This window comes from Aphidius gifuensis, linkage group LG6, assembly GCF_014905175.1.
Source record: "Aphidius gifuensis isolate YNYX2018 linkage group LG6, ASM1490517v1, whole genome shotgun sequence".
Lineage (NCBI taxonomy): Eukaryota > Metazoa > Arthropoda > Insecta > Hymenoptera > Braconidae > Aphidius > Aphidius gifuensis.
Window position 1 is genome coordinate 7,719,831 of NC_057793.1, and position 16,269 is coordinate 7,736,099.

The following is a 16,269-nucleotide window of genomic DNA, read 5'->3' on the forward strand; positions in this document are numbered from 1 at the left end:
TGCGGCATCAGTGTAAAGTTGAGAATTTATAGTCTCCCTATAGAAGCAGAGAATTCGATGATACTTCGCGTATAATGTCGTTAGCCCGTTGGGCACAGTGTAAAAAACTGCACTAAAAATGATAAATAATTAAAATTAAATAAATTATCCAAATTTATTGTGATTTTTTTTATTTTTTATATAACAATAAAAGTAAAAAAAAAAAAAACAAAAATTTATTTATTTACAATATTAATATTCTTAATACTATTAATTAACGTTTTTTTTTTCTATATTATTTTCAAAAATATTAATTGAAATTTATTACACTTTTCCTGATGATTTATTTATGGATTCTTTGAGTTTTGATTTTTTATTTGGTATAAATAATACCAAAATTGAACATACTAAAAGAAGAAAAAAAAAATAATTATTTTATTGTAATTATAATAAATTAAATATGCATTTACCTATGCATGCTATTCCAATCATTTCAAATGGTCCAAAACAACTTAATTTAAATAGAATTGGAAATGCTAAATTTCCAGTAACAGCACCAAATCTTCCCATCATCATTGTTGATGAAATGGCCATGGCTCTGTTAAATTAATTATTACATTAATTAGTACGAATAAATAAATAAAAAATTGATAATTATGTTGATTTATTTGGTACCTCAATGCAGTAGGAAAATTATCAACAATAATATTCATAACAGCAGCTCCACCGATACTTGAAAGAGCAACAAATACTGATGATATTCCTAAAATTCCATTTGAATCCTCAGCCCAAAATAAACCTCCACAACAAAAACCAGCAGCCAAAAAGCAAAACACTAAAAAAAAATTAATATGTTAGATTGAAAAATATATTGTTAAATGCGTATTTTATAAGCTTTATTTTTACTCATTAGTCTTTTTGTTCCAACACAATTAATTAATGAACCAGCTAATGTGTATCCAATGACTCCAGTCAATGCAATGACAATTGAATTTAAATAAACAGTAGCATTAAGTACAACCTGCAAAATAAAAATATATATTTAAAAAGTTATTTAATAAATATAATATATAATTTATTTTTCAAAAAAAAATTTATCATTACTGGTGCACAAAATTCTTCTTTTTGAAGTGTTGCATTAAGTGTATTATTAATATATTGAAATGTTGTGTTTGTTGTTTCAAGCATAACACAAATTGACGGATATGATTCTGATGTTTTATCTGGATGACTAGCTTCATAAGTCTCAATCATTGCAAATAATTGTGGCATCCATAATTTTAATGTGTTTGATCTAAAAAATAGAAATAATGAAAATTAATTTTCACGTTATTCAGTCATGTGATCATCAAGTTTTATAATCATTAAATTAATCTATGATAAATTAGTTAAAAAGAAACGAAATATAAGATATTCTAAATAAACTTTATTCAAATTTAAATTAATAAATACAAGATTGATTTAAAAAATTGTAAAATACTTTTATTAATCATGATGAACTGAAATTTATTCAATCGAATCATCTAAAAAATAAGCTTCAATTGTTAAAAATATATTGATTAAATTGCCTGATAAATAATGATTTTAAAAATACATTTTAAAAATTAAATTCATACCCAATTGTTCCTCCAAATTGTATACAACCAATGAGTATTAATCTGTATACATATGGCTTTAAAAATAATTGTTTCATTTGCTTCCAGCCATCATGAAGATTTTCATAGAGACTCTGATTTCCTTGGTTTTTGATAAAATCTTCATCAGATAATTTTGTGATCTGTTTATTTATTTATTTTTTTATTTTTTTTTTCAGTAGAAAAACAAAAAAAAAAAAGCTGTTATTATTTAAGTAAAATAAAAAGATAATAAGAAAATTTAAAAATAAAAATAATATATACAATGAAATAATTAAAAAATAAAATAATAAAATTTAAAAAAAAATAAATGAATAAATGGCAGTTTATCAATCCCGATACTACCTGTTATTGAGGAAGACCTGGGGGGATGACTGCATCAAGTGATAATAGTGAGTGTGTGAGATGTTCACAAGATTGAAAAAACACATCATGGATTGAGTGTCAACATCGTCTCATCAAATTTTGAGAGGCTGAGATTAAAAGAAATAAGAACATCAGGTGATCCCGTCATAATTTGACGGGTTACCATTGTTCAATTTTCCTCGGGAATCGTTTTTTTTTTTTTTTTTTTTTCAATTAATTATAATGTATTTATAGTATTAAACTTACCGGATAATGTGATGGATCATTGCCAGTATTTATTGAATAGATACGACGAAATATATTTAATGCCTCTTCATTACGTCCTTTTGTTAATAAATATCTTGGACTTTCAGGAAAAAAACTAATTGCAATAAATGCTGATAATTCTGGTATTGAACATAGTGCTAAAAATAAACGCCATGACTTGAAATTTATTGCACCATTTAATATTGGGTATTCCCATTTTTGTGGAATAATTAACCATGCTAAACCTGTTTTAAAAAAGAAATCCCAAAATAATATTCATCATTATGTTTTAAATAATAATAAAATATTCTTAATGAAATATCAAAGTAAAGAAATAAATTACGAATTTATCAAAATTATTTGAATAAATAAAATAAATAAACATTTAATAAAATACATTTAAAAGATGAAAATATTAATAAAAATTAAATTTGAAATAATAATAACAGCGAGTCATTACAATACGATGATGAATTAATTAATTTTTAAATAAATTAATTTTCAATTTATCCAAGATATATGGATAATAGTAAATTTGCAAAAAAAAAAAATAAATTTAAATGGAATTATTTATTTATCTACATACTCTTGTCATAATTATTTTTCGACAAATTTTAAATCATCATAATCATCATTATGTCGACATGTTAAACTATGCTTGTATATTATTTTTATAATTATTCATTTTAATTTTAAATATTTCATGACTTTTTATACCAACACAAGCTACATGATATGATTCATTTTTTTTTCGCGTATATTATCAGGCAGGAAAAATATATTTCGGGATAATTTGACTGGAAGATAACCGCAGAGATGATAAAAATAAAATATAATTTTAGTTTAATTGTCGTTGTATTATAATAAATTATCATTCATTACTCACATGGTATAGATATACTTCCAAGTGAAAAAACAACCCCTAGCCACATGTAAATTTTAGATCTTTGCTTTTCACCATGTACCTCAGCAAGATATGACATCAATGCCGCATAAGGCCCGGATATCCTGATAAGAAAAAAAAAAAAAAAATGTTATACTTTATTAAATAAAATTATTATATATGTTAATATTAATAATTTCAATGTTTTTTTTTCACTATTAAAAATATGTATAATAATATGTATGCCCCAAGTAAAATATTGAGATCATCATAATTTAATTAATAAAAAATATGTACTTACACAATGCCATTGAGAAACTTGAATAATATTAATAGCCATGAGGCATGTGAGAGTGAACTAGCAAGACTCAATAAAAAACAACAAAAATATCCAGTTATTAATATATTTTTACGTCCATATGTGTCTGTTAAAAATCCCCATAAAAATGCAGTTACAATCATACCTGAAAATCCATAATTAATATCAATAATTTTTTCATATATTTACAAATTAAATATCATAAATTAATCACAAACTCAATAGCTCATACCCAATCATTGATCAATATTTTAAAACATTTAAAAAAAAAATACATATCCATAAAATTACAAACTTTCATTTCATATTTATAAACATAATATTTTTTAAATCCATCAACCAATTAAATCACACAATCTAAAATAATAATAATTTTAAAAAATCGACCAACAATTCAAGCATACTATAAATTAAATAATTTGTAAAAAAAAAAAAAAAAAGGAATATAAAATAAATTGACCTGCAAATATCATGGAATTTAGTAGACCTTTGTCAAATAATGTCAAACTTAAATCACATTGAGCTGATGGTAACACATATGACATTGATGTTGATCCATAAATACTTGCCCATCCAGCAGGTACAATTGCTAATAAAAGTAAATAATTAAATTTTCCATAACCAGCAGCATTTATAGCTCTTTCAAAATCAGCTGGACCATCATCTTGGTTTTTTTCAACCTCATCTGTAATTTACAAAAATATTATTATCATATTTTTATCATCAAAAAATTAACAAACAAATATCAATTAATTATTTAAAATAATAAGCAATAAGCATTGTTAATAACCTTGAATATCCTTGATCAATCAATTATTTAATTAATCAGATAATCACAAGTTCATTTAGTCATGATGAATTAATAATTAAATATATTTTTTTTTATGTCAATCGAACTATTTAAAAAACTAGCAAAACCAGTTATTTACTCTTGATAAAAATTTCAAACATACTTACAATTATTTTTAATATTTAAAATTAACATTTACTCAATTTATCGATATCAATTTTTTTTTTTTTAAATCACATTTTTATGTTTCTTGTAATATTTAAATTATTATTATTATTATTTTTTTTTTATCAAGTTTTTATGTTTTTCTGGGCTTGGTAGAAATTATAATACTATTTGTAAAAAACTTGATATTCGAAATGACAAATAAATAAACAATGTTAATATTAAAATTACGTTAAACCAGATTAACTTTTTGTTTGAGGAAATAAATAATCATTTATCAGTGATTATTAATTTGTTTTAATTAATCACAATCAAGATTATTATTGCATAATCTATTATACATATTGATAAAATTATTTGTTATTTAAATAAAAAATCTTTTACCAATGCAAAACATCAAGTTCAATATATGATTTTTTTTTTTAATTGTCTCATAATAAATAAAGAAACCTTTTTTATTTATAAAAAATATAATTAACAATTTAAATTAATTGATAAAACAACAAAAAAAATTCAATAATAATAAAGAATGTATTTTTTAAATTTTAAATTTTAACTTGTCACATTTCATCAATAAATTTTCTATTGAAAAGAAATAAATAAATATACTTTTATCAACCACGATGATCTAAAATTTATCAATTTAAATAAAAAAATAATACGAGTAATTTAAATAAAAAAAAAAAGGATAAATAAAGCAAGTGATAAAATATAAGATAATGAAATTTATCTTGGATCATTTGAAGCAAGAAAAAACAAAAATATATCACTTAATTTGATAGAAAAAAAAAAAAATAAAATAACTCACTGTTGTCGATGAGTGTCTCATTTGAAGAAAACATAATATCACACTGACAACAATGTTTACATAGAAAAAAAAAGAACATGCAGTATAAATAAAATTTTAATCAATGTTTACCAGAAACGTATATGACAAATAAATATGAAAAATGCACCCACAAATACATTTAAAACACACAATAAATCTTAAAATAATAATTACAAATAAAGTTAAAAATAATTGATGACTATTAATATTAAATTTCCATTACCAAATGTCGAACAAATATCAATCAAATCCTGCTGATTAAGCCAATCAGGCGTATTATCAAAACAGCATCTACTTGAAACTGTTAAAAATTTACATTTAAATATATTATTTATTAATTTATTAATTTCATAAATAGCTAGCTACTTTATTAACAATTAAAATACCATTAATTAAATTTAAGTTAATTACATTTTTTTTATTATTATAAAATAATTTAAATAAAACTTACCTTGTTTATGAATTGAAGGACTCATGGAATATTAAATTAAATTCAGATTAAAAAATTTCCACTCAATTAAAATTTAATAATTTTTTTAATATAATAAATAATACACTGTACACGTTTATTGTTAAAGGTAATTTATCTTTTTTTTTTATTGATAAAAAAATTGAGTCAATGAGTGGTTGCTTTGTCAGGTACCACACTCGAATGACGAATGAGATACAAGATGTTTGCTGATATTCGAAATGACGGTAATGATATCTCCCACTTGAATTTACTTGTACACTTTTTTTTTATTTTTCTTTTTTATTTAATAATCTATTTTTTATTGTTATTATTTTTTGTATTCCGTATACGATATTTGCATTAATTAAGTATAGTCAAATGAAAAATTTCGATTGCTGAGGTGATATCCTTGGACATTTCTCCAGCTTCCGGCAAATCCTGTATATTTAATTAATAATATATTGATGTGATAATATTATTGTTTGAAATTATTAACTATACAGGATATGACGAAGAAAAAATTTAATTTGACAATTGAACATGTGTTTGATGCACTATTAATTTTAATAGACAAGGTTGTTGATTATCATTTGAAATATAAAATATATTCAAGAAAAAAATTAACTTGAAAATATAAATAATTTATGGCTTTATTATTTTTTAAATGTTTTAAGATTGTATTTATTTATTTGAAAATTATTTATGCAATGTTATTTGAAGATTATTTTAATTTGGCTTTTTCCTAAATTTTATTATTCAAAAATAAAGCAAAAAAAAAAAGATATAATGTGTGTTAAGATACATAAAACAATGACAGTTATTTTATGCACTTGAGTTTGTTATTAAAAAAAAAAAAGATAATATAATAATGATGACCTCCTCGGACTTGATATGGGTACATTGAGTCATTTATTTCAACTGACTAATCTGTTTTTTTTTTTTTACGTCGAAATTATTCATGATTGATAAACAAAAGAAATAAATGAATTGAAATTAATAATTTCGATTTTGTAATGACATTTACTAGATGATAAACAGCTCTAAATAATATCTAGAAAAATTTCTTGGAGCAATTTTTTGTTTTTAAATATAAGCCAAAGTTAATTACAAAAAAAAAAATAATTGTTTTATTTAAAAAAAAAAGTAATTAGGAAAATTTAGCTATGATAAATTTCTATATCTTTTAATTATATTTTGTTTGATTGTCAGTGCCCGACGGAACTGTTTTATTTTTTCCTAGCAAGAAATTTTTTTAAGATCATTATTCAATTAACCAGAAAAACGTAAATATTTTTCATTACACCACACATTGTCAATGGTACAAAATAATTTGAATAATAATATTTTGGTGTTGATAATTTTAATGAATGAAAACAAATATTATAAATTGTTTCGTTATCAATGCAATATGTTTGTTTAATTATTTTCAACAAGAAGATTTAATGTTGCATTATGTGATTCAATAGCAATATCAGATATTTTTATTGATGGTACAACAGAATATGTATTTATAATTATATTTGAATAAAATCTTTACGTATTAATACATTCCCTGGACCTGTATCAGTACCACCAGTCACCACCAGTCACCACCAAGTCAACCAGCCTCAAAAGCATTCATAACTTTCAGTTTTTTTTATAACAACATCAATTTCTACAGCAACTAATTTAGCACCTTGATAATCTTTTGCCCAATCATTAGCAGCATCAAACAATCCAAATGCAAAATCATCTGGTCTAAATATTTATCCAACTGTTCTTCATTTTATACTCAATCCATTTCACCTGGTTATCAATCAACAAGAGTACCATGTGGTACATATTTACCACCAGATAATTCATTATATAATAAACATCACTGATAATTTACCAAAACTATTATATTTATAAAAATCATAATATTTTATTATTAAAAAATAATAATAACAGTAGTAAAAAATTTATAAATATATTGAAAATAAAAATGCGGTTAGAAAGAAAAAAAAAAAAATTTCTACAAGCCATATTTTTTTTTTTATCCAATCAAAATTACTTTGTGTTTTTTTCTTATCAGTGGTATTTTTTTTTTTCTATTTTCTATGCTGATTGGTCTGAGATAATTAATTTTTTTTTTTTTTTTTTTTTTCGGTGACCAGACAATTTTGTACACATCATCAAATGACGGTAAAAAAAAATCACCCATACACCCATTATAAAGTGGCATGAATAAAGTTAATCAAGAAAAAAAAAAAATTTAATAATTAGTATTTAATTTTTGTTTGTCAAATTAAATATCAGTGTTGCATAAAAAAATTATAAAAAATGAATAATAAAAAGCCATTTATTTCAATAATGGAACAACCAACAAGTTCAATGAAATTTAGATATCGTTGTGAAAGAAGAAACAACGTAATATATGGAATGAACAGTACCACTGCAACAAAAACATATCCAACAATTATAATAAACAATTGCAATGGATATCAAAATGGTGTATTATATATATCATGTGTGAGTGAAAAAGAAACCGGAGGAAAATATCACATGCATCCTCACAAAATTCTCAAAAAAGATTCTGCAGAAAATTGTATAGGATTCAGGATTTTAAAGTTTACAATGAATGATAATGATAATAATTTTATTTTCATTGAATGCAAAAATCTTTGTATAGAATATACAAAAAAACATGATGTTGAAAAAGTACTTGAATCATATGAGAGACTAAAATTTGATCCATTTAAAGCTGGATTTGAACACAAAGATTTATCAAGTAAATCAATTGATCCATCATCAGTTAGAATTTGTTTTCAAGCAATATTGACTAATACTGATGAAAAAAAATCAATTGTACTTGATCCTGTTGTATCAACAGTCATAAAAAATTATGGTAAAGTTAATTTGTAAAATAAAATAAAAATACAATATATTAATTAATAATTTTTTGTTGTTAATAAAAAAACTTTTAATTTTTAGTTGGAAAATATAAATTGAAGATTTATCGATTGAGTCGTCATTCAGCTCTGGCTACTGGAGGAACAGAATTGACATTGTTGTGCAATAAAGTATCCAAAAATATCAGGGTATTATTTTATCAAAAAGACAATGATGATAATATTATTTGGCAACGTTATGCTTATATTATTGATGTTTATCGACAAGTTGCAATAACAATTAAAACACCAGAATATAATGGACTGCAATTTGGAATAATAAAAGTATTTATTCAGCTTGTAAGAAAAACAGATGGTGTAACAAGTGAACCACATAAATTTGAATTAATTTCAAATAATTTACCTTGTTATAAAAATAAAAAACCATTTCTAAAAGGTAAACTTGAATTTTTTGAAAAACTTGGATTATTTAAAAAACTTTTGCAAAATAAAAAAAGTAAATATATATATTTATTTTTTATATTAATATTTAATTATTGTTATTATATTTTTATATTGATTTTATTTTTTTCAGATTCTAGATTATGTGGTGAAAATAATTTTGGAGCGATTGATTTATCAATCACCTCAAAATCTCATCCAAGAGCTGTTTCTTTAGTGTCTGCTGCAAGTACACAACACGGGTAATTTTTTTAATATTTATAATTATAATTAAATAATATTTAAAAGTTTGGTAAACATGTTTTTTTAATTATTGAATATATTTGTTTTATTCCAGCAGTAATAACAGAACGAATTTAAAAGAAAATGAAACAGTTACATCAGGGTTTTATAAAGTACCAAGTCCAAATTATGGACAACATCAACTTCGACACCAACAATTTGTACAACAACGTCAATATGGCCAATTAAATTTCCCATCTCATCATCAGCAAATTATTAATCACCACAATTTGAGAATGATTCAACAAAATAAAAATTATACAGCTCAAAATGTTGGTGAACATAATCAACAAGAATTTGTTCAAACTAATTTATCAAACAAAGATGAAAATACTGAAACAGCTGATGAATTAAAAAAAATTATGAAATTTCTAGTTAATGAAATAAAAAATGATGATTTTGTTCAACCCAATACTCACAATTATAATGTTGAACAAGCAACTCAGTCAACATCATCTTGTCGTCCATCAACATCACGTGTTGATACATATTATCTAAATTTTTTAAAATTTCTAGCAGCAATAAAAATTTTATAAATTTGACTTGTTTATTTAATAAATATTTTTCCAGTTTTAGCTGTAATAATTTACAATAAAAAAAAATATGCCAGTTTTCATTTAAATAGCCTGAATAATCTATTATTTATCTACAATAAGTGATATTGTTTTTAAAAAGTACAGCTTCAAAAAAAAAAAGAGATTTTAATTCACTTTAATTAATGTTCGCTTTGGTCTTTTTAAATATAAAAAAAATGGCTACTGTTTGCTTTCTCAGTGCCTCATACGGCTTCCTCGAGACACTAAATCATCTGTGACACACACAAAAGTCAAAACGCATTGTTGACATCTTCAACTATAAACATTTAATTATAATAATTAATAAATGTCATAAAACAAAATAAAACAAAATGCAATTTAATGCAACAGTATCACCTCGTGTATTTGCTGCAATTCAAAATGTCAATATTAAAGAACTATCCGAGTGTTCGCAAAAAGAAATACGTCCAATATTACCATGTCTTGTACGTATGAGTTTAATATTATCAGTTGATATAACAAAAGATTGTGTTGAAGCAAGAAAAGAAATATTAACAATATTATCTGGTATTGAATCAGTTAATTCAATAATTGCATTATTGTCAATTGATTTTCATGCACTTGAAACTGATGTTAGAAGAGAACAACAATTGAGGTTAGTTTATCATTTTAAAAATTATAATAATTGTTACATGTTATATATTTGATATTAATTAAAAATATGTATATATTAAATTTTCAGACAAAAATTGGGTAATACACAAAGTGACAGTGTTCTTGCACAATCATTACAAAGTGGTCTTGCTTTAGAATTTGAACGTAGTGAATCAACAAGACGTATACGTTTAGTATTGAGTGAACTATTATTTGTAACATCACAAATACATGAATATCAAAAAAATAATGAATTTTTAATAAAACAATCAGATTTATTTGACAATGCAGTATATATGGAAGAAATAAGTTTTGTAATATGTATTGCATTAGCTGAATTACCAGCATTGCTATCAATAAAAGATATTGTAGAAACATTGCTACATGTTAAACATGGTCCAGATATAATATGTTGGATTGTTGCTAATAGTCCAGATAGTTTTACTGAAGTATGTACACATTTAATAAATAATGGTGAACGTCAAGAAGAATCATCAATTGGTAAAATACGTACACAAACATTAATAATGCTTTGTCAAATGAATCCAATTCAATCATTAGCAATACGTGGTAAATGTGTTGAATTATGTAGAATGCCAGCATTAGCAATGACACTATGTCTTGAACATATTGGTGATAATAATAATAAAATTGATAATGATATTGTTGCATTTGTATCAGGTTTATTACTTGGTAGTGATCAACAAGTTAGACAATGGATTGCAATGTTTATTAGAAATGGACAAAAAAAAAAAGGTGAATCATATATTGCATTACAATCATTGAGAAATGAATTATTAACAAGACTTGGTTCAATAATAACAATTAAAAAAGATCCAAATTCACAAATAAAAACATCAATACTTGATGAAAAAAAAGTTGTTAAAGCATCAGCATTATTACGTCTTTATTGTGCATTACGTGGTATTGGTAGTATAAAATTTCAAGATGATGAAATAACAATGATTGTACAATTATTAACATCACATCCACCACCATCATCAGCTGGTGTACGTTTTGTATCACTTGGTTTATGTATGTTAATAGCATGTCCATCATTAATTAGTAATAATAATAATCTTGAAAAAAAATGTATTGAATGGGTACAATGGCTTGTACGTGAAGAATCATATTTTGTTAATGATAATAATGCTAGTTTTGGTGAAATGTTATTATTAATGGCAATACATTTTCATAGTAATCAGTTAACAGCAATATGTGATCTTGTATGTTCAACATTAGGTATGAAAATAATAATAAGACCAAATAATTTAACACGTATTAAACAAATATTTATGCAAGATATATTTACTGAACAAGTTGTAACATCACATGCTGTTAAAGTACCAGTAACACCAAATTTAAATGCAAATATTAGTGGTTTTTTACCAGTACATTGTATACATCAATTATTAAAATCACGTGCATTTGCTAAACATAAAGTACCAATTAAAAATTGGATATATAAACAAATATGTAATAGTATACATCCATTACATCCAGTTTTACCATGTTTAATTGAAGTTTATGTTAATTCAATACTTGTTGTTAATAATAATAATAACAATAATAATAATAATAATAATAGTAATAATAAAACAGGTGAATATACAACAAATAAACCAATAACTGAAAATGAAATTAGAAAAGTATTTCAAAATTCTGTATTTGGTGAAAATTTTGATAATAAAAAAACAGTAAAAAATAATTTATTATTAACTATTGATAATGATGATGGTGATAATAAAAATAATAAAAATGATATTATTGATACAACAAAACCATCATTAACATCACAATTATTATTATTATATTATTTATTATTATATGAAGATGTTAGATTAACAAATATGCATACATTTATTGGACAAGGTAAAAAAATTAAATCATATTCAAGTTCATTTTTAGCTGAATTACCAATTAAATATTTATTACAACAAGTACAAAGAGATCATATTAGTTATGGTGGTTTATTTTCACCATTATTACGTTTATTAGCAACTCATTTTCCTCATTTATCACTTGTTGATGATTGGCTTGATGATGAAATGATGATTAATATTGAAACAACAAATTATGAAAATGTTATTATAAATGATACAACAATTATTGAAGCATTTGGACATATTGAAACATGTCCATCAAGAACTGGTAGATTATTGAGACAATTAATGTCAATGAAACCAACAGATATATGGCCACATTCATCAACTCTTATACATTATTTAAAAGTATTATTAAATGACAATGTACCAAGATATATACAAGAATTATATAAAAAAGTATGGCTAAGATTAAATATGGTATTACCAAGATGTTTATGGGTTATGTCTGTTAATGCATTATTAATTGAAAATCCAAATGTTGAAAATGTTAAATTAACACAAGATAATATTATACTTGATCCATTACAAGTATTAAGATGTGATACAAGAGTATTTAGATGTGCTCCTGTATTATCAATAATATTAAGAATATTACAAGCAACATTAGCAGCATCAAGATCACAATTATCACGACATATGCAAGATAGACCACTTACTGATAAAAGTGGACAATTAACAAGTGAAAATGAACGTGAAGATTTAAGAACAGCACTTGTTGCTGGACAAGAAAGTGCTGCTGTACAAATATTATTAGAAAGTTGTTTAGAAATTAATGATGATAAAATAATAGCTGGACAAATGTGGTCATTGAGAGAAATAAGAAGTGTTGTATGTTCATATTTACATCAAGTTTTTATAAGTGATCCATCATTAGCTAAACTTGTACACTTTCAGGTAATTAAAATAATTTTTTTTTTATTTATAATAATGATAATTTATTTATTAAATAATTTTATTTTAGGGTTATCCAAGAGAATTATTGCCAATAACTGTTTCTGGAATTCCATCAATGCATATATGTCTTGATTGGATACCAGAATTATTATCACAACCAGAACCAGAAAAACAAGTATTTGCTGTTGATCTTGCATCACATCTTGCTGTACAATATGCATTACCAAAAGCATTGAGTGTATCACGTCTTGCAATAAATACACTGATAACATTACTTGGTGTATTACCAGCAAAAGATCGTATTGTATTATTTATGCCAGTTTTATCATCATTAACTAGAATATGTTTAGCATTTCCACCACTTGCTGATGAAACAATTAATCTTTTATTACAACTTGGTAGAGTTAGTTCAGCACAAGCAGCACTTGGTGATAAATCAGCTGAAATATTATGTCAAAATGTCAATTCAACATTTGGTGATCTTTTACAAAAATCTGTTCTTCAAAATAGAATATATTAATTAAATAATTGACTCATTTTTTTTTTTTTTCTTTTCTTTTCTTTATTTTTTTAAATTTCTAAATATTATTTTATTTTTTTTTTTTCACTTTACATTTATTACTTACTTATTTTATGTTAAAAACAAAAAAATCATTTTTTTTTTTTAAAATTGTAAATAAATTTTTTCAAAATAAATAATTTTACTTTCTTTTTTATTTACGTATTTTTAAAAAAATTTATATATAAAACAAATCTAATTTACTTGTGAAATTAATAAAACTATTTTTGTCAGACACTGCTTATACCTGATTTTTCAACAGATTCAAGAAGACAAATTAAATTTGTTTCAAATAATTCACATCTAATTGGCATTTCAAGTGAATAAAATGGATTTTTTAATGCAAAATCAGCATATAATTCATAAATACGTTTTGTTAATATATCCATACCAGGTTGTGTTGGTTCAGCAACAACCATAAATTTAACACCAGTTAATGTTTGATAACAATAAAGACGAAATGTATCTGCTTCTAATATTTCAATACCCGAACAACGTGGCTCTGGACTTAATTGACTTGCAATTGCAAATAATGGATAAAACATTGATGCAAGAAATATTTTTTCATTTGTTGTCATTTTAGAACGACTAAATTTAAGATTTATTGGATAATTTTTTTCATCATCAAGCATTTCAAATACATCTTTACCATCTTCAAGTTCTTTTCCAATAACTAAATTACCATTAACAGCTGTTAAAATATGTCCAACTAAAATAAACCAACAAAAAAAAAAAAATTAAGCAATTAATATTAATTAAAAAATATATTTATATTATTTACCATTAATTCCATCACGTTGTCCAAATGATACAACAATTTTTTTATTTTCATAAACAAGTTTTATATTTAATGGATAACCAAATGTTTTTTCATTATCAACTTTTGGAACATTATGATCATGATTAAATATTAGACCACCTGATTTTGATACAATATATACACCATAGATAACCATTATTAATAAAGTTAATTAACCTGATGATGATTGTTTGTCAACATTCAAATCCAATTGACATTTGACAGCTGATTAAAGTACATGAATGTGTTGGGAGTGTGTATGTGCAGTGTGATGAGCATGTGGTACTTGTTATGATTCTCAAAGACACCTTGAAAATAATCAATAATCAACCCCTTGAAGTTTATAGGTAATTTTTTTTTAAATAATAAACTTATTTGCAGAATTTTAATTAATTAATAACAACAAAAAGACATGCAAAAAGATGCCATATTGTTGTGATGGCGCTACTAGACAACGTTGCGGACTGCGGGGGAGACACGTGTGTATATATATCATTAGTGTTTTTTAAATTTAAAATTTTTTTATTTATTTTTGAAAAATTAATTCAGCAGTAGCATGATAATTTTATTTAATTTTTTTTTTTTTTCAAATTCAATGTTTAAGATTTTATGAAATATTTTTCGATTATTAAGTATAAATTCTTTAAATCGTTAAGAAAATAATGGTTTTTTGTTTCAATTTATTTTTTTTTTTATATTTTAACATTAAAAAAAAAATAAAAAATCAACGATTTTGTTGAAATACAGCAACCTACTAGATAACAGCTTTTTTTTTACTTGAGATGTGCAATAAAGGCGTCCGAATTTTCTCCGGCAAATCATCGGATATTATTTGATTATACTATTTTGTCTAAATAAAGATTATGAAAAAAATAAAAAAACCATCAACAGGTGATTAATATTTTTCTATAGTTTGATAACGTATCGATGTAAAAGAAAAATATCAGCTAATTAACAATAATTATTTTTGTCAATAATTTTTTAATTTATTATATACTCGAAGAACATGAGCAATTATGACCAATTAAAATTTAAAAATTACGGAGGCTAGGAGCCGAAAGGCTCAGCCGCAGTATTGGATTTATCCCCCCAAAAAAAAAAACGTTCATAACTTCTAAACTAATTGTCGTAAAGACTTCGGATTTGGCTCAAAAGAAGCGGCTCTGGAAATTCTATCGCCCCTAATAAAAAAAAACATTATCTATTCGGCCATTTATTTTTTTTTCCCAAAAAACGAAAAAAAAAAAATTGCGTTTTTTTTTTTTTTTTTTGCACGAAAAATACTATTCGTACGATAAAAATTTATTTAAAAAAGTTATAGAATTTTGAAAAACGATTATTTTAAGCCTAATATGAAACCTCTGCGACTACTCTATTTTGAGTTATGGCTTGTGCCGTTTTCATTTTTTAGGCAAACGATAACTCATGATGGAATGGTGTTAGAGACTTCATATTAGGCTTAAAACATGCGTATTCGAAAATCCTATCGCCTCTACGAAAAAATTTTGATCTATGAATCATATTTTTCATAAAAATTAAAAAAAAAACGTTTTTTTTTTTTTTTTAAATTTAGTTTTTTTAAAAAAAAAAAAAAGTGACTGAACAGATAATGCTCTTTCTCATGAAGGGCGATGGAGTTTCAGAAGACGCGTTGTTTGAGCCTAATACGAAGTCTCTACTACAATT

The 16,269-nt window shown here is 23.8% G+C and overlaps 4 protein-coding genes across 6 annotated transcripts; 2 read left to right on the top strand and 2 right to left on the bottom strand.

Moving 5' to 3' along the window:
* Nucleotides 1-153: 153 nt before the first annotated feature.
* Nucleotides 154-5,899, bottom strand: LOC122859268 (synaptic vesicle glycoprotein 2B-like). Of its 3 annotated transcripts, XM_044162710.1 has the most exons (12): nucleotides 5,663-5,899; nucleotides 5,435-5,512; nucleotides 3,888-4,112; nucleotides 3,410-3,572; nucleotides 3,112-3,233; nucleotides 2,226-2,470; nucleotides 1,596-1,756; nucleotides 1,084-1,273; nucleotides 886-1,000; nucleotides 655-814; nucleotides 450-577; nucleotides 154-386 (listed from the first exon to the last, which is right to left on the bottom strand). In XM_044162710.1, exons 1-12 carry the CDS (start codon nucleotides 5,685-5,687, stop codon nucleotides 304-306), a joined length of 1,695 nt encoding a protein of 564 aa, XP_044018645.1. In that variant the 5' UTR covers nucleotides 5,688-5,899; the 3' UTR covers nucleotides 154-303. The 3 variants fall into 3 exon arrangements, with proteins under 3 accessions (XP_044018645.1, XP_044018647.1, XP_044018646.1); XM_044162712.1 differs by lacking the exon at nucleotides 5,435-5,512; XM_044162711.1 differs by lacking the exons at nucleotides 5,435-5,512; nucleotides 5,663-5,899 and adding an exon at nucleotides 5,191-5,242.
* A 2,064-nt stretch (nucleotides 5,900-7,963) lies between these two features.
* On the top strand, nucleotides 7,964-9,889 carry LOC122859750 (embryonic polarity protein dorsal-like). The gene is made up of 5 exons (XM_044163433.1): nucleotides 7,964-8,528; nucleotides 8,615-8,911; nucleotides 9,107-9,215; nucleotides 9,311-9,554; nucleotides 9,881-9,889. The coding sequence occupies exons 1-5, from the start codon at nucleotides 7,964-7,966 to the stop codon at nucleotides 9,887-9,889; spliced, it is 1,224 nt and encodes a 407-aa protein (XP_044019368.1).
* A 146-nt stretch (nucleotides 9,890-10,035) lies between these two features.
* On the top strand, nucleotides 10,036-13,921 carry LOC122859264 (integrator complex subunit 2). Its single transcript, XM_044162701.1, has 3 exons — nucleotides 10,036-10,446; nucleotides 10,534-13,225; nucleotides 13,293-13,921. The coding sequence occupies exons 1-3, from the start codon at nucleotides 10,163-10,165 to the stop codon at nucleotides 13,743-13,745; spliced, it is 3,429 nt and encodes a 1,142-aa protein (XP_044018636.1). The 5' UTR covers nucleotides 10,036-10,162; the 3' UTR covers nucleotides 13,746-13,921.
* LOC122859275 (trafficking protein particle complex subunit 4) lies at nucleotides 13,762-15,033 on the bottom strand. The gene is made up of 2 exons (XM_044162718.1): nucleotides 14,566-15,033; nucleotides 13,762-14,493 (listed from the first exon to the last, which is right to left on the bottom strand). The coding sequence occupies exons 1-2, from the start codon at nucleotides 14,738-14,740 to the stop codon at nucleotides 14,015-14,017; spliced, it is 654 nt and encodes a 217-aa protein (XP_044018653.1). The 5' UTR covers nucleotides 14,741-15,033; the 3' UTR covers nucleotides 13,762-14,014.
* Between the last annotated feature and the right edge of the window lie 1,236 nt (nucleotides 15,034-16,269).